At 42.2% G+C, this 17,830-nt stretch overlaps 1 protein-coding gene and 1 pseudogene across 1 annotated transcript; one reads left to right on the top strand and one right to left on the bottom strand.

Annotated features, from left to right (window-relative positions):
• Positions 1 to 3,447: 3,447 nt before the first annotated feature.
• Positions 3,448 to 6,388, bottom strand: LOC133925814 (uncharacterized; annotated as a pseudogene).
• A 612-nt stretch (positions 6,389 to 7,000) lies between these two features.
• Positions 7,001 to 11,945, top strand: LOC133926479 (ferredoxin-thioredoxin reductase catalytic chain, chloroplastic). Its single transcript, XM_062372446.1, has 6 exons — positions 7,001 to 7,393; positions 7,488 to 7,612; positions 10,939 to 10,988; positions 11,088 to 11,159; positions 11,541 to 11,601; positions 11,730 to 11,945. Exons 1-6 carry the CDS (start codon positions 7,018 to 7,020, stop codon positions 11,772 to 11,774), a joined length of 729 nt encoding a protein of 242 aa, XP_062228430.1. The 5' UTR covers positions 7,001 to 7,017; the 3' UTR covers positions 11,775 to 11,945.
• Positions 11,946 to 17,830: the final 5,885 nt, after the last annotated feature.

Raw genomic sequence — 17,830 nt, 5'->3', positions numbered from 1 at the left:
ACACCAATTCCAAGTGACGCACACTAAGGCACATCAGCAAAAAAAATGCACGCTCAAATGTGCGGAGAGTACGCAAAAACTTGCGAAGTGTCCGCAGAAATGCAGAATGTCCGCAAAAATTTCCGGAGTCTCCACACTTTTGCAGAGGATCCACAAAAATGTGCGAAGTGTACACAGATTATCAAAAAATTTAGACTTAAATTCTAACAGAAAAAAATGCATGCTCAAGTGTACGGTGCAAGATGAAAATGGAACATGAAAGTATGCTCGATCCTTATCTTTACATTTCTTTTCCGAATGCATTATACTTAGGGACATAGTATAGTAAGTTTATACATATTAGCATGGAGAGGCATAAAAAAAACTTTAGTGGGTTACTTAGTGGATTTGACACTTTACTAATACATGTCCTAAGCATTGTTTAGACTACTTCATTAAACCAAGCTCTGATGCCACGCTGTGGAAAACTGTCCAAACAGTATTCTAATTAATCATCAGGAGGATTATTAAACATAATCACAACCTCGATGATTAACTAGAATACCATCTCGGTAGTCCCAGCATATATTTTATGCCCAAGATCGGAACACACGCCTTCTAACATTTAGCATCACAACTTAGCTTAATAAAGAGCAAAATAATTAAAGTTATATTACAAGTTCTTAAGCATGCAACAAGTTATTACAATTTACAGCAAAAAAGAGCTAGGAGAAGACTAAAACCTGCTCAACTCCTAACCAACAAAAGAAACTAAGTAGCGAAAGATTAAAAGCTATACAACAAAAGGAGGATGGAGCCATATGCCCTTAGGCTCTATCACAAAAGCACAACCTCCGAGAGTAGGATAAACTACTCTTGCCCGCCACCCTGATCGGCAGGCACGAAATAGCCAAACACCGACTCTTCCTCATCGTCAGCACCTGAAAACGCAGGCATGAGTACGAAAGTACTTGCAAGACTTAAACCATAGAGAGCAGACTCTAAGGATTATGCATTGAGCTATTAGTAAGGAAAAGCCACATGGTTAAGTTAAACATAAACGGTAAGAAACCTAAACACATAGATGTGAGCAACTAACTTAACCAACAACAACATAATTCTACCTGGCCATAACTAACTGAACATAAATAACTGGAACCATTGAACATATATGTAACAAAGACCAACTCAGCTATCTCCCACATATCCAAACATCAACCACAAGTGAAAACTCTACGACCGATGCAGATGTACAGAAGCATGCTCATGACCGAGAGCGTGAAATTTTGAAATGTTTTTACACCCTGCAAGGGATACTCCTGGACCCACACAACTCGAGGACCATACGGCTTGCATGATCACACAGGTCCATACAAGGAGTACTCATGTCAACCTTTCCCAATAAACCCCAACCATTTGGATCATGCATCACTCGGCGCGGAGGTACTAGAACTACTTCCGGAGCAAACTAGCACCTCTTACAAGCCCACCCGCTCACACCGTCAATATTCACACCCAAATGATCACAGCTATAGAGGTAATCGGCTCGCCTTACCTTTAGATCGGCATGTAGTGATTAAGGTAAATGCTAAAGCTGACTACACCGATGATCAGTGCTTAAACGATGCAAGCGGTCTATGGTGTCCGATTTTCTCTCCCGGTCTGCCCCCAGGACTTCCCTTTGGAGAAGATAACACCCCTAGCTCCTCTCACATCTCGCCTCATTCTCACTGCTCATCCAACTGTCTCATCATCATCAAGTATTTGTGAACCAAGTAGTAAGCCCTAGGCTCGCGAACAACGGTGACACCGTCGTTCGACTTCTACCGATGACTTAAGCATTGCTAAGCATATCAAACGACTCTTAGACATCAACCATGTGACTATGGCTACAAGGATATGGATGAACAATAATTCAAGGTAGATGAATCATGCAAACAACATAGGTTCTACCCATTTGTTCGACATCGACTCGAAACATATGCAAACATATATAAGCATAATTTATCAATTTTTAGACTCCATTCATTTGAACAAAAGGTGCAAAATGCTTAGTTGCTTGCCCTGCTGCTCAGGGGTTGTCTAATACTCTCCGCACAACACTCATAGAACTCCGGAAGGTTAGCGTCGCCCTTAACCACGGTCGGGCCACGTGCTAGTTTTTCGCTCACTAAAAGGGAGAGCGTGTGCAATGATGAGTATGTGAAGTGCAACAATGCATGCCACAATATGCATATGAAGAAAATCATGAAAATATACTTTAAATTGCATGAACATCTTTTCCTAGTTAGCACAAGTCATAAGAAGACTAGCAAAATTAGATTCACTCATTTTGGACTTGTAAAGAATTAACAGTGAATTAATGAAGTCTTAACATAATTAATTTATCCTAGAAAGTTAATTAACTATTTCATGGTTGGGAACATTTTTAATAGGTAGAGGAGGTTATTATGAAACCAACAAAGTTAGTTTCATAATTTTTGGAACTATGAAAAATTTATTATAAATTTTACAAGCCGCAAACCACTTGATGAACAGTAATTGCGGATTATCCACGAATTCCTGCGTATAATCCGCATTTTTGTGTAATATTCGCGAATTTCTGCAGAGAATCAGGACTGTCCAAAATTTCTCTGAAAAAGGGAAAAACTTTGCCAAATCGACTTGCTAACCTCTCCAATCCAAAGGGGAACATGTTTGAGGTAGTTTATGGGGTCTAAAACTCACTCATCAACCCAGCAACTCGATTCCTAACTCAAATCTCATCTAATCTTCATTTTGGTCCAAAGCATCAAGAACTCATGAACTTTGTTGTATCATAAAATCGATCAAACAAACTACGAATTCATGCCATGGGGAGCCTAAGAGACTTACCCACGGTGCTTATGGAGGTTAGTGACCGCCGGGTGATGAAGGAAACAGAGTGAAACACTCGGGAGATGAAGAAATCCGGTGTTCCTCACGTTTCAACCCTAAACTACAAAAGATACCAAAATTAGCTCGAATCCTCCGGAAAAACGAAAATAAATTGAAGGGATGGATAACTTACAAGCTAGTGATCGCGTAGACATCACATGCACACCTTGATTCCTTCTCTTTAGGTGGGATTTTGAGGGAGAAGGAGAGAGTGCTTGAGAGAGAGGGAGAGGGGGCTGCTCCTTTGCTTCTTTGGCCAGTGGGGAGCACGGTGGGAGCAGATGAGGAGTGAGGAGGAGAGAGAGAGCAGGTGGGGGCTGCCCATTATGTGTGGTGGGTGGTGGGGCACATATGAGGCCCACGTGGAAGAGAGAGGATGCCCGTTTTAACTGTGAATTCAATTTTTCTCTCTCTCGAATTTCTTTCTCTCCTCCAATTGACTCAGAACGAAGTACTCTAGTATGCCAAAATATTTTCCCTCAAATTTAATTATTACGCTAATGACGCATGGTTAAGCTTAATCACGCGATTATGGAATTTGGGACGTGACAAAAGATCCTAGCACGGTGTTTGGCATGTGTGCCGATTGCCAAGAGCTTTTCCTACAATCTTTGGAGCAGGACTTCCCCTTCCGCTCACAACAACATTATGCATAGATTAATTCTTCTAAATAGACATTATGCATAGATTCATTCTTCTAACTCTGAAGCACAAAGTCCTTTCCTTCGATAACCTCCATTTCACCAACCTCTTTCTTGAGCATCTCCACCCTCTCTATATCTCCCTTCCTCTTCTCGATACCAAGATAATGCAACTCAGGATCATCAACACTACCATCAGCATAGCCATTGATCTAACTACCAATGTCTAGCTTGCAAAGGTTTCTCGTGAGAGAGTGCTTCCGCAACATAATGATCTGCAATGATCTTCCTTAGATGTTGAATCTCTCGCTTGGATTCAAACAGACCTCGATTGGTAGCATCCAGCTGAGACTGTAGATTGGTGGGCTGTGTCACCTGAATGTTAAGAGAGCTCTTAAGATCTACAATCTGAGCTTGCATCTCCATGATCTTCTCATCACGTTTCTTGAGATGCTGTCTGAGCTCATGTATGACCTATCTCTTGCTATAGATGTCAAATCCTGATTCTGAAACACAGGGAGGGCCAAAACTGTTAAGAGTACTGAAACAATCTTTGAGGATCTTCAAGCCAATCAGGTGATGATATCCACATGACACCGTTGTTCTCTTTACTTGATTCAGGACTAGGTATCTTTACAGGTGGAAGGGAGGGTTCAATTAGCTTGGGTACAGGGCTTGCTGGTGCTTGCTTGACTTCCACTCCACCATCTACAAGCCCTGCACATGACAACGGCAATAAATATGTCGCATATTTTGGAAGTGGGAAAATGCCAATAGTGAAAGTTTATCACCACACATATTTTGTATTGTAGCACTAATTCAATGCCATATAGACTACAAGATTGACCACAAGATGGGTAATAGGGAATAGAACATACCAAGGTACAGAAAAGGCACTTGAAATACAATAATAGCAACCAGTTTGGTCACTAAACCGGTAGAGGTTCGAGTGCAATTCACATGCTTCAGGCCTTCTTTTAGCTGCAAGTTTGAATGGTCAGTAGCCATCATACAATGAGTATGGAGAGACGATCAAAATTACAGTTGCAAATGTGAGGGGGGGATGAGACCTTTGGGAGTATTGCTTTGCTGCTTCGTATTGAACATTTGCTTTAGTTTGCACCCAAGTCTTATTGAAAGTGTGCTCAGCAAAACTCCCCCCCCCCCCCATGCAACAAGAACCCAGATTTGCTCTCCTCCTTGGACATGATTTCCTTTCCCTACCTTCTGTATGCTCCTATTTGGCTTAGACTTCATCCTAATAATCAACCAATTTCTTCAGTCGAGAGTACAAAGACAGTAGGTTGACCTATATAGAAATGTATGACAGTGTGTTAAGCTTGACCTATCTAGGAGATAGTTGCTTGACCTAGATAAGAGTGTACGACGATGCGTTAATCACCACATCACCATATTGGTGAAGGAAAAATTAATTTCACCTACAACGAAAATGTACCCCAAGGATCTGAGAAGATTTTCATGACTCAACCATTAAAGATATTAAAGCAAATTCATACGGCCTCAATGAATGAGCAGGCGTAATGAAGATTCATCTTGCTATGGAGGAACAACTGCGATAGCTAAAAGCATAATAAGGTATTAATTTCCTAACCCTTGAGCCAGCCTCCCCTGGAGCCTACGGATTTAGGATCCCCATTCAGGTTTTTTAAACATCTATTAGGATCCCATTTAGGCTGACTGCTCAGCATCAACAGTCATGACAACAGATAAAGTTTGCACTCTGATAAAGGAATCAACCTAAGTGCCAACCGAGGACGAACAGAGACGCGAAGGTCGACGTATCCAGACACCATAGAGACCACACGAAGGAGAAGAACAAGATGCATAGGGTACGAATCGTTGATTTCGTCATCGCTTGACTACATCTTACCTTCCTGACCTTGTCATCCATCAGCGTCATCGGCATCCTCCCTGTCCTCACCACGATTGTCTTCACCGACCAAGGCGGTCAGCTAGGCACAGCGGCCCAATGGCGGCACCTGCCTCCATAACCGTGACAGCCCTTCGGGCGTGATGTGAGGTGGCGACGGTGGCATGCCCACTGGCAGCCCCCAAGAGCCGGCTGATGCCCACACTCCGGCGGCACCAGCATGGCCATCCCCTTCGAAGCATTGCACCAACCCGAGCGACCAGCCCCTTCGACCGGCTCTGCATTAGCCCAAGGAACGCGGCCATCCTGTCCCGACGCGGTGCCCATCACCTAGCAGCCCTCTCGGTGACCTCGGTGTATGCCCAACATGGCGACCTGAGCCTGCCGTGCCATTCTCCATGTCGGCGGCGCACACGCCGACAACGGGTAGGCCAGCCTGCACCCACCCTTAGGCGGCACCCAACCTCGCTCCCTTACGGCTGCGCTCGGCCAGCAGCGGTGGCCTGCCCACCCCTGAGCCAACCATGGCCCGCATCGGCGCCTCCCTACGACAGTGGTGCACCTGCTAGACCGGCGGTGCGTGGGTCGGCAGGTGGCGACCCTCCATGGCCGCACCAAATCCGGCTGCACCACCCTTAGGCGATTTCCTCCTCTTTAGGCGGCCGGCTACCCCGCCCTCCGATCTCCTGCGGCGCCCTTCGCTCGCTACCACCTGATGATGCCAGGCCGCGCCTCCAATCAGAGGCCCTCCTCCACATGTCAGCTAGGCCGGAAGGCGGCGGCGCATCTGTGTGCCAGCGGCGGCCCGCTGGCGTCAAGTCGATCCGAGGCCACGGCGTCCAGTCATGCGGCTGGCGTCCTACCACGCGACAACGGCCTAGCGTTCCCGATGGCAACTCGGCGGCGGCGGCTAAAGCTCGCAAGCGATGCCACAAGAGGATGGGGTGGGGTGGGAGAGAGATTTCAGCGGGGTAGTTGCTATTTGGATCGGGATCAGAGGTAAGGATAGGTGATGGGGAGAATCTTTAATTGTGTACCGTTGAATCGTGTGTAATGTACGATGTAGATTGTTTGGTTCTGCTATAACTCGTGCTTTTTATAAGGGTATAGATAAATTGCCTACAGATCCATTCTAATTGCTTACGATTTTTCATAAAGTTGCTTACATAACTACGTTTAAAAGGTATACGAAAAAATAAATTATTTATTAAATGCTTCCTCTATTTTTATCACGTATTAAAGTTAGTTACATATATAAGTGTTGCAAGTCTAAATATGAAAAAATAAAAGAATATAATAAAATACTCATGTTAAGACTTTTTTAAAAAATATATAAACGTGTGTGCTATAAACCTAAAGCATTGACTGCAGTTTTTAGGTGTGTTCTTATTTTTTAGTTCTTCATTTGTTTGCGGTTCGAAGACCGATATTATTTTAAACAGTAAAATCTATTTTCACAATCGTCTTTAAAACTATAATCAAACGAAACCGCTCATACACATCCATTTTATGTATGCTTGTAAAGCGTTCGGGCTCGAACACTAGTTAGCTCTGGCGCTCGCGCCTGCGAGCCAACCGGGCTAGAGCCGGATGCCAGACCTAGATATTTTCATGACCATTTGTCACAGCACTCCTCCTCTATCCACAGGCAGCCGCCGCCGCCGCTCCACCTCTTCTCTCCTCCATCACACGCTGTCAGCGAGCTCTCCAAGCCCCTCAATACTCGGCCCTCCTCTCTCTGCTCCCCATCTCTTCGGCTTGGATCATTCGTTCTCCGCCTTTCCTCGCTCCGTTCCCCTCCGCCCAACCACCACGATCACCTCCTCCTCCTGTACATCGGCGGGCGGGCACCGGCCGGCGATGATATCCACCATCGCCACCACCGTCGGGAGCGGGGGGCTCCCCGTCCGCCCATCATCGACGTCGCCCAGAGGACGTCCCCGCAGATGTGCCGTCCGAGCTCAAGGTACGTGTGCGCCAATTTCCCCAGGCTCCTACTGCACCTCCCTCCCTCCGCTGACTGAAATCGAAATTAACCGAATGGAATCTGGTGTGGCCAGCCGCAGGAGCGGATGCCTCCGACGGCAAGTCAGTGGAGATCATGCGCAAATTCTCCGAGCAGTACGCCCGCCGCTCCGACACCTTCTTCTGCGCCGACAAGTCCGTTACCGCCGTCGTCATCAAGGTCAGTACCATCCGCTAGTCCTCGACTCCCACCTCCTAGGTAGGTGTTACGGTCCAACATCAAACACACCCACCGATTAACACCAAAGTTTAGAGTAATATTGGCAACTCAGCACAAGGATACATAGTTTCTGTTTAGACTGAGGCGATACAGGTATTTGGGATACAAGTTGGGGAGAGATGGAAGCAAAGACTGTGAATAGCAATCTAGACTGGAATGCTGGGGATTGGGGGAAGAGAATTAGATTTGGGGGAGGACAGCACAGGGAAGAAGAGGAGGCCGGTGCTTTCGTTGTTTGTTCGTTGATTTCTCATGCTGCTCTTGCTTGGCTTCTTAAGTAGCAATATGCTCCTCCAGCCGGTTGGCCAAACCCAGCCTGATAGCCCAAACAGATGGCCCCATGTTCGTGACAGTAGGGTAGGAATAGGAATAGATAGCAAGGATGAAGGCAGGCTTCGGGTCTTAGCATGCCCAAGGAAAGGGAAAAGAGTATAGTCAACCTTACAAATCCAAGAACAAAGATATTTTATCAAACTTACGCTTTTGTTTTTTATTGTCGAGCTTGATACCCTACTATATGTTGTTAATGATTTAGTAGTTGCTTCTTCTCAAACAGAACGGAGTATCAAGTTCCCAATGCCAATTAAAGTCAAATAGCTGTAACTTATTGTTATTGCGGCTGTTAGATGACACCTGTTAGTGCACTGGTATTAACAGTGTCAAGAGCAGCTTTATACGGGTTGAGAGCTCAAGTAGTTGCCGAGCTGTCTGTGCCCCCAAACTTACATCAGTTGGGAAGATCCTCTAGCAAAGGGATATTCGCAGCACCTCTTTTGATGCGACGGATGATTGAAGCTGGATGGCAGTGTGACCTTAACAACCTGTTTGGTTGCAGGCCTGATCAAAGAGCAGCATGCCTGACAAAATTGGTGACTACAGATAGCCTGAGATTTTGTGTTTTTTGGCCTGACGAGGTGTGCTTGAGACCAATCTTTTTTGTTGGTTACCTGTGCCTGAGAGCATCAAGTGTTGCAAATGGTCCTACTCTTTAATTCCTTCTTTTTTTAGGTGTTGTTTTGTTTCAGTGGAAGCTGATTGTTGGCCCCTAGTGGTTAGCCAGCTACATAAAAAATTAAAAATTCAAATTTGTTGAACAGCTTGACAACATGGAATTAGAATCCCTGGTTGTGACGCCTGTCTGTAACCCATTGTACTTAGCATTGCACTCTTAGCACTGCTGTGCTCCAACGCCTGACTAGCCCGTGTATGATGTATTAGACTGTACTTGACAGTACCTCTGTTACTGGAGCAGGCAATCCATATTGGGACTTGGGGGCCTTCAGGGATAAGGATTGTGACCATCTGTTGTCTAGATCACTTTTTTGGTAAGGGATATCTGGATTGGTTATTAGTGATGCAGCATGTAAGTGAAGGAAGGATAAAAAGACTAGAAAATTCCATACCATGATATAGGCAAAAGAGCATGAGATCAAGCTAGGAGATAGGTTACCTTTTAATTAGGAGATAAGTTTGGTATTTTAGGATTTGAGTGATTTGTTTAGAAATAGAATCAGCTAGGTGATAGAGTTGGATTCGGATTAATAGTTAGTTGGATTAGGGTTGGGACTCTTTAGTTAGCCGGCTATATATAGTTGGCAATAGCTGTGTAATAGGAATCAAGCAAGAAAATAATTAAAGTAAAGATCAGAGCCTGATAATAAAGGCGATCTACTTATCCCAGATACTGTGCTCAATATACCAACTGCCTCAGGAGTCATGATAAGCCATGGCTGTAGCCTATTTGAGGCTGGGCATGGTGATGAGGCTCAAATGGTAATGGTGAGCACCACTGTTATGTGTGGGATCATGTACCGCAGGAAGAAAGGAAAGGACACACAAGAAGAGGAGGCAGCGGCGGCAGATTGAGGAGATATTAGGTTTAGATGAGTTTGGAAAGAAATAAAGGAGAGTTAGAAGTCAAGTCCAGATTGAGATAAGTTGGGTAATTCAGATTAGGTAAGATTGAAAAGAGTTAGATTCAGTTTAGTTATTGGAAAGAGATAGATAAAGTCGGATTCGGTTCAGATTTAGCTGAGATTGTTAAGGCCGGGCTCTATATATAAAGAGCAGTCCGCATCCTTTTGGAATTAAGAAATTTATCAGCCTACTCCTCATTTCCTGCTCTCTGTCTCTCGTCTTCCTGCTGTTACCGACGCCACCTCGGCGTCACCACCACCACCATGTGCAGACCGGCCAAAGAACGGCCGGAGACCTCCCACTCATACCCGATCAGGTCACTTCCCCTCGGACGTGACAACCACTATGGTACCAGTTGTGTCAACCACTGTTGAGAAGATGATGTAGTGGTGAGATCATCACCGCCTTGGAGGATGCTTACTTGCAGTGTTGATGTCATAAGCTCAGGAATTGACAGAATGTTAAGAAACCTAATAAACACATCCTCTGCAGTTACAACTAGGTTAAACCATGTCTAAAAATACCACTAGATCTTTGCTCTGGGGCAGAACAGAAACTACTTCATGCTAAGAATCAGAGAGAACTAATTCTACCCTCCTTCTAGATGCTCCTTGATAATCCTACAGGGGGTTACAGCTCCCCTATTTATAACCTGTGGATGGTAACCATGCAGAGGAGAGTCTAAACAGTGGATGATAGCGGTCAAACTGCCTCTGCCTTTTGGTAGTTCATCTGTACTTAGATGACCGCAAGACGCCTCAGCTTATTCATCCAAATTTGTAGTTAACACTTTATATTTATTCACAAAAGAGAAGCATAAATTGCTGAATGGAATAGGTGCTCATTTAAAATGTCTTTAAAATGTGTGCAAAGCCAACACTGGTTGTGGTGAAGAGCGCCACGAGGTTGAGGACAACTTTTTTTCTTGCCCCCAACCCAAAAGATACACCTAGTTAATGGGTTGGTGCAGAGTCTGTTTTGTAGGTTAGGGTTAAGGTTATCAGCTTCAATGCCATCTTAGGAATTGAGGAATAATTGATACATTACCATTGTAAATCAGCAAGCGTATATCTAAAGCACATGGTAAATCAGAGACCAAACAAGGAAAAAAAAAACAAGGGAATGTACTAGATTGAACAATCCTGCCAGCAGCTAGCTCCTGGCATTACTCAAGTCATTCCATGATAACAATTGGTCAGTTATCAGCTGCTGTATTTGTTGAGTGCAAGTCCTCTACTCTGGCTTTCTCAGAGCAATCATCATGTTCTACCCTTCTTGATGATAAAGCATAAATGAGAATGTTTAATGTGTCTTCTTCATTATGACTAAAAAATATAACATGTTTGCAGGGACTTGCTGATCACAAGGATCAACTCGGAGCTCCTCTATGCCCTTGTAGGTAATTTATCTTATGTATTTTTTTCCTCTCAATTGCTTTTCCGTTATTTATACAGCACATACTTATTTTTCCTGAACTTCATAATGTAAATCTGACTAGGCATTATGATGACAAAGCTGCTGAGGCAGCACAAGGATTTTGGAACTGCCCATGCGTTCCCATGCGCGAGAGGTGTGTTTGTGAACTTACTTTGACTATTGTCTATGGTAGTGCATAGAGAAAATATTGGAGTGGCTATTTTATGTTCAAAGTTATAGTTGTAGCGCTGTACTCTTGCAAAACAGGATGAGGCTGTTTTCACTTGCCATGCTGGATGACTGTTTGGCCTGTTATTTCTCTCTGTTCCAATCCCATAGCGTTAGTGCTGATTATGAAGGCATTTGCTTTGGTAAAGTGCTCAGTGCAAAATCCAACCTGCCATATATCGATAAATATTTATTTCTGGTAGACAACTTGTAATTTCTAGTTCTCTTCCCTTAAAAGCAAAATCATTAGAAAACTGATGTGCTGTCTAGAAGCATTTTTTCTTAAATGAGTGGTCCACTTTTGCAGGAAGGAATGCCATTGTATGCTTTTTCTTACTCCCGACAATGATTTTGCTGGAAAGGACCAGGCATGTCCTTTTTCACATTGTTAGCGCATAGTACTTTCCAGTTGTCCTCTAATTTCTGCATCACTGATATCTTTAATACAAATCTTTCAAGGGTGATCTTTTTACACTAACCTGTATACTTGTGGCAGGCTATTACCTTGGAGGAGATCAAAGACGCAACATCAAAGATCTAACCCCCGTTCATTTTACGCCTCATGCTTTACTCGATAGCTATTTTTTATATGTATATGTAGCATGTATAAGATATGCCACCGGAGAAATTTGTTGAGAAGATGTGTAGAAATTTTATATGTATAAGATGTACTATGGAGCGCCTTTGTTGTAACTGGGCTTCATTTCTTGAACGCGTGCAGCCGCCGGTCTGCGTTTCTGTCCGATATAAGCAACTAATGACTCCATGAAGTAGCTAATTAACCCAGTACGCATCTTGTACATGTATTAGGCTCTTAATCACATTCCCAATCACGACCCACATGCCTCCAGTTGCAATACTGTTTGAAGCGAACGTAGCTACAACACAAGATTTTCCAGGCTTTTCTCAACAATAAAGTTCAAACTTTGTATTTTCTGAACATGGATATGGATTGAAGAGTGTAAAGCCCAGCCTGCCCCAAGAAACAAGAATTCAAAAGAGGAGATGCGCAGCTTCAATTTTTATCTTAAAGGAAAGGGCAGGGATTTTACAAAAATATAGCTGCTCTCACATTCTTCCAAGACTACTTTCACACCCCAGCTTTATATTTCAGAAAAACCGTGCATATCACATAGTCTGATACATCCAATAAACTATTAGCAACAGCAGCTAGCAAACTTACATCACAGCTACTGAAACACAAAGGACTAACGTAGTAATAAGCAGGTTTTATACGAAGGGTCTGGCAACCTTCCATCAGAAGTTTTAGAAAGGCGTAAAACTCGTCTTCCAGCAAATGTTATCAAGAAACGCATACATACGCTTTGATGCCATCCTCTATTCTTCAGAAAAACTTCAGTACTTATAACTGAACTACTGTTCAAAACACCACCCAGTAGCAGTAAGCTTGTATGCCGCGCATACAAGTGAAGCAAAGAAACTACATGGATACAGCGGCCTTCCCCGGCATCAGAGCCGCAGACCTGAGGATCACCGGTGATCAATATGGTGTCATCCACAATTTAGAGCCTGCATCGTGAATTATGACCACAATATTAGTTGTTTGAAGTATCAAGCCATCAATATGGTGTTAAATATGGCATATCTACTCTCTTAAGATGTAGTTTGGGATACGTTGTCCCTGCGCCAAGTGCGATCAAGGACAAAAAGCAGAGTTTGTGCAATTGGTACAAATCGACATAACATACTGGCTGAGGAAGAGAGACAAGCCGGCATGGTGGAGTCCTCGGAGGGATCCCCTAGGGGGAACCTTGGGAGGTGATCTTCACGGGTGTCTTCCTTCTCTCTGGCGTCCTTCTCTCTTGCGTTTATCTTTTGGTGTTCTCCCTTTCGGTATTTCTTTCTCCCTGGCGGTGCAATTATGGTTTTGTCTCTTCTGGATCATCAGCCTGGGATCGCATTTCATGGTGAAGTTTTATGTAAGTTTGGTCATCCAATGGTCGTTGCGCCTGGTGAGACTTTTCGGCCTTTCTTTCTGGTGACTTCCTTTGGTTATTCTCAGTTCAGGCTCTTCCCTAATTCAGTCGCTATCGTTCTTCAATTGATTCTTGGTGGTTTTGCTTTGGGTTTCCAAGTTCTCCACTTACGAGATAGAACTTTTCGGTTCTCTGTTGCTTCAAAGGAAATTGGTTTCTTCATTTTCAAATCTGTCTCTTACGAATGTGATCATTTTAAGGTGTTCTTTCACCTCTGGGGTAATGGGGACCTCATTGGCGGTCGGAATCTAAGGCTTACTTTCAAGAGGAAGCAGATTCATGGATTCCTGTGATCAAGAAGTTTGGTTCAAGAACGTTTGCTGATGTGCAAGAATCTAAACTGCTAATTTTTTTACCAGAGGATGTCTAGCTAAATGAGTTAATAGAGGCTGACTCTTTTTTAAAAGCTCAGCATATTGTTAATCTAGAAGGTGAGGGTTTGAATCAGGGCTTACAAGTGGATGTAGTGCAACACTCGAGCAGCCTAGCAGCTGATCCAGTCTTTGAAACTTTTCACCATAATGTGGACATATTTTCAAACTCTCTTTCCCAGTCTGGCAAAAGCAAGACTTGGGCCCATCTTCTTGCACCAATGGGCTCCAATTCCTTCTATGTAAGTGTACCTTTGGGCTGGGCACCTTTTCTGATAGTTTCTCTGTCCTCCCCGCTATATTTTGATTGGATTAAAGAATTTTTAGCTTCTAAAGCTTGTGAACTTTTCCAGCAGAATTTAGCTCCCAATGAGTCTATATATATCTTGGTTCTCAATAGTTATGTGCAGATAGAAGAGCTAACTTATCGTAAACAAGCTCATCAGGATCTGGATTCCCAAAAGCACTCCACTCCTATCAGAAGAGGGGTAATGGAAGTTCCAGCCAACCTATAGTGGAAACAGAGGTGAGAATCAGACTCTTAAACGAGGCGTTCGAAAGAAATTCATGTGCTGACAAAAACTGCTTTGCATGCTCTGCTAAGCCTCCAACTGTTTCAGCTAAGGTGATTTGAAGCTTAGGTGAATCCTTTTGTAAGATTGCTCTAGCAAAGCTGACTGAAGAAATCCTAAATAGGAAGAAAGGGTCTAGTCACCCAGTGGGGTCCTCCTGTGCTTCTTCCTCCAAATAAGGTTCTTCTATTGATGGAAGTAATAGAAGCAAAGAGTGTGGTGATGGAGATGAAAGTGGAGAATCAACACACTAAAGCTTGTCACTCAGCTCTTTTAGCCATTGGACATCCTGGAGATGTGCTTCTTTTGCTTCTTTATAGAAATTTTATGTTTTTGGAAGGTTTGGTTATAGGAATATGTATTAAAATCTCCTACTTGCATGTTGGCCATGTAAGTGTCAAGTCCAACAGCTTTTGTTACTATGGAAAGAACATCTATGAATTCTAGTAGTAAATGGAATGTTCTATGTTGGAACATCTGGGGAATCAATGATGAAGGCAAATGGAATGCAATTAGAAGCAAGATCTATGAATCTAAATGTGAGTTCATTTGTATTCAAGAAACTAAAAGGCATTATTTTGATATGGCTTATATTAAAAACTTCTGCACTAGAGACTTAGATTGTTTTGATTATGAGCCTTCCAATGGAGCTTCTAGGGGAATTCTTACAATCTGAAAAAGTTCTCGCTTTGTGGGTAACAAAGTCTTTGATAATGAGTTTGCTCTTTCTATTGAGTTTATGTCTGTTCATTCGAGGGCTTACTGGACTCTCACCAATGTTTATGCCCCTTGCACTCCTAAAGTCAAAACTCAGTTTCTTGACTGGTTCAAAAATGTTGATATCGATGATGAGGATGATTGGCTAGTGGTGGGTGATTTTAATCTTATAAGGTCTCCTTCTGATAGAAACAAACCTGGAGGAAATGTTAGAGACATGCTGAATTTTAATTAAGCCAATGAAGCCATCAGCCATCTCAGACTTGTTGAGCTACCTCTCAAAGGAAGATCTTATACTTGGTCTAATAAACAGACATCTCCTTTACTTGTTAGGTTAGACTTGGTTTTTAGCTCTTGCTCTTAGACACCTTATTTGGGTACTTCTGTTACCGCTCTCTCTAAAAAATCTCTAATCATGCTTGTCTTGTGTGCATTAACACCGACATTCCCTCCTCGAAAATCTTTTGCTTTGAAAACTACTAGATGGAACATGATCATTTTTTTGCAAATCATTCAACATAGTTGGGTAGTCCCTATTAATTATACAAACATAGCTAAAAGAATAGTGGCAAAATTCAAAAATCTGATAAGAGTTCTCAGGCATTGGTAGAGGCATCTTTCCAATTTGTCTGCTACAATTGCTAACACAAAATTTATTCTTCTTTTCCTGGACATTTTGGAGAATTTCAGGGTTCTCTCTTTGCAGAAATGGAACTTTAGAGAAATTCTTCAACAACATTTGGCTTATTTGTTAGTTTAGCAGAAAATTTATTGGAAGCAAAGAGGAAGCTTAAATTGGGTTAAGTTTGGTGATGAATGCACCAAGTTTTTTCATGCTAATGCCACTATTCATCATAGGAGGAACTCTATTATGTCCTTAACGGATCATATGGGAAATACACATACCTCTCATGAAGGAAAAACTAATATGTTATGGGAAGCCTATAAGGACCGGCTTGGCACTTTAGATTTTACTCAAATGTACTTTGATTTGTCGAGTCTCATTACTCCCAGGAATGAACTAGAGTGGCTTAAGCTTTCTTTCTTGAAGGAGGAAATTGACAATATTATTTTTGCTTTCCCTTTCGATAAGTCTCCTGGTCCAGATGGCTTCAATGGGGATTTCTTGAAAAAAATGATGGCCCACATTGCTCAAGATTTCTACGACTTATGTCATGGTTTTGGGAAAGATGTATAAATGTTCAAAGCATTAATGGGTCTTACATAACCCTAGTTCCAAAAAAGGATAATCCAATTCTTGTTGGGGACTATAGGCCTATTTATTTACTTAATTCTTCCATCAAACTGATTATAAAATTTTTGGTTGACAGACTTTAGAAGGTAATCATTAAATTAATACATAGAGATTAGTATGGTTTCATTAAGGAAAGATCCATTCAAGACTATTTGGCTTGGTCTTTTGAGTACTTGCACATTTTCCACTCTTCCAAGAAGGAATTGTTTTACTAAATCTAGATTTTGAGAAGGCCTTCAATAAGGTTGAGCATCAAGTTATTTTGGATATCTCCTCTATATGGGTTTTGGTCAGCGCTGGATTTCTTGGATATTAGATATTATGAAACCTGAAACCTCTTCAGTGCTTTTAAATAGAGTGCTAGGAAAGGTTTTTTTATTGCAAAAGAGGAGTAAGACAAGAAGATCCTCTTTTTCCTCTGCTCTTTGTCTTAGCTGCTGATTTGCTATAGAGTATTTTAAATAAAGCTAAGGTCCTTGGTTTGCTTTGTTTACCAATTCAAATTGGGGTTGTTTCTGATTTTCGAGTGGTTCAATATGCTGATGACACGCTTCTTGTGCTCTAAGCCTGTCAAAAGCAATTATTTGTTCTCAAAGCCCTGCTCAATGCATTTGCTACTTCCACATAGTTAGAGGTAAATTACAATAAATTTGTCATGGTTCCCATTAATTTCACATATGAGAAAATAGAAATTCTATCAAAGACTTTTAATTGTCAAAGGGGCTTTAACTTTCACTTATCTTGGGCTCCCTTTGAGCACTACTAAGGCTAGATTGGAACATTTCATGCTTCTCATTAAAAGGGCTGAGAGGAGATTGATTTGTACTTCAACCTTTCTAACACAAGCTAGTCAGCTTGAGATGATGAATACTGTTTTATCTTCTTTACCAACCTATTACATGTGTACCCTTAAGATTCCATCAGCCGTTATAAAACAAATTGACAGTTATAGAAGACATTGCCTATGGTGAGGCTCTGATGTTAATGGTAAAAAGCTGGCTTTAGCTTCATGGAAAATGGTTTGTAGACCGAGACAAGAAGATGCTTGGGATCATAAAATTAAGAACTCAAAATGAGGCTCTTCTTCTTAAAAATCTTCACAAATTCTACACAAGAAGGATTTTCCTTGGGCACATCTTGTTTGGGACAATTATTATAAGAATGGTAATTTGCATTCTTCTCCTAGAAAAGGATCTTTTTGGTCGAGAGATATTGTTAAATTGCTTGTTGTTTATAAAGGAATTGCCACTCCCTTGGTCAGAAATGTTACTTATGTTCTTCTTTGGGAAGACATATGGTGTGGACTAGTAGCCCAACATTCTTTTCCGAAGCTATACTCTTTTGCCAAAGATGGAAGAATCGTGCTTCAGGCGGCCTACCATCTGAATACTTTTGCGGAAGGTTTTAATCTTCCCCTTTTAGTTTAAGCTTATCAACAATTCCAAGAGCTTCAGGGCTATTTGATACTCTTAAATCTCAATAGTCAGAATGACACTTGGAGCTATATTTGGGTAAATAGTTCTTATTCTGCTAGCAAAGCCTATAAAATTCTAATGGGACACATGCCCATTCATTCAATCTTCAAATAGAATTGGAAATCTTGTTGTCAGATGAAGCATAAAGTTTTCTATTAGCTGCTTCTAAAGGGCAGGCTTAACACAAGTGAACTCCTCCGATGTAAAATA

This window comes from Phragmites australis, chromosome 8 (genome assembly GCF_958298935.1).
Source record: "Phragmites australis chromosome 8, lpPhrAust1.1, whole genome shotgun sequence".
Taxonomy (NCBI): Eukaryota; Viridiplantae; Streptophyta; class Magnoliopsida; order Poales; family Poaceae; genus Phragmites; species Phragmites australis.
Note: the sequence above shows the minus strand (reverse complement) of the source record. Positions and strands in the feature narration are given on the sequence as shown.

Excerpts from the sequence above, each read along its gene's own strand:
- LOC133926479 (XM_062372446.1), top strand. The coding sequence starts at position 7,018 with ATGCCAGACCTAGATATTTTCATGACCATTTGTCACAGCACTCCTCCT. Across the intron at positions 10,989-11,087 it reads GCTCCTCTATGCCCTTGTAG|GCATTATGATGACAAAGCTG; the intron begins GTAATTTATCTT and ends AAATCTGACTAG. Across the intron at positions 11,602-11,729 it reads ATTTTGCTGGAAAGGACCAG|GCTATTACCTTGGAGGAGAT; the intron begins GCATGTCCTTTT and ends TACTTGTGGCAG.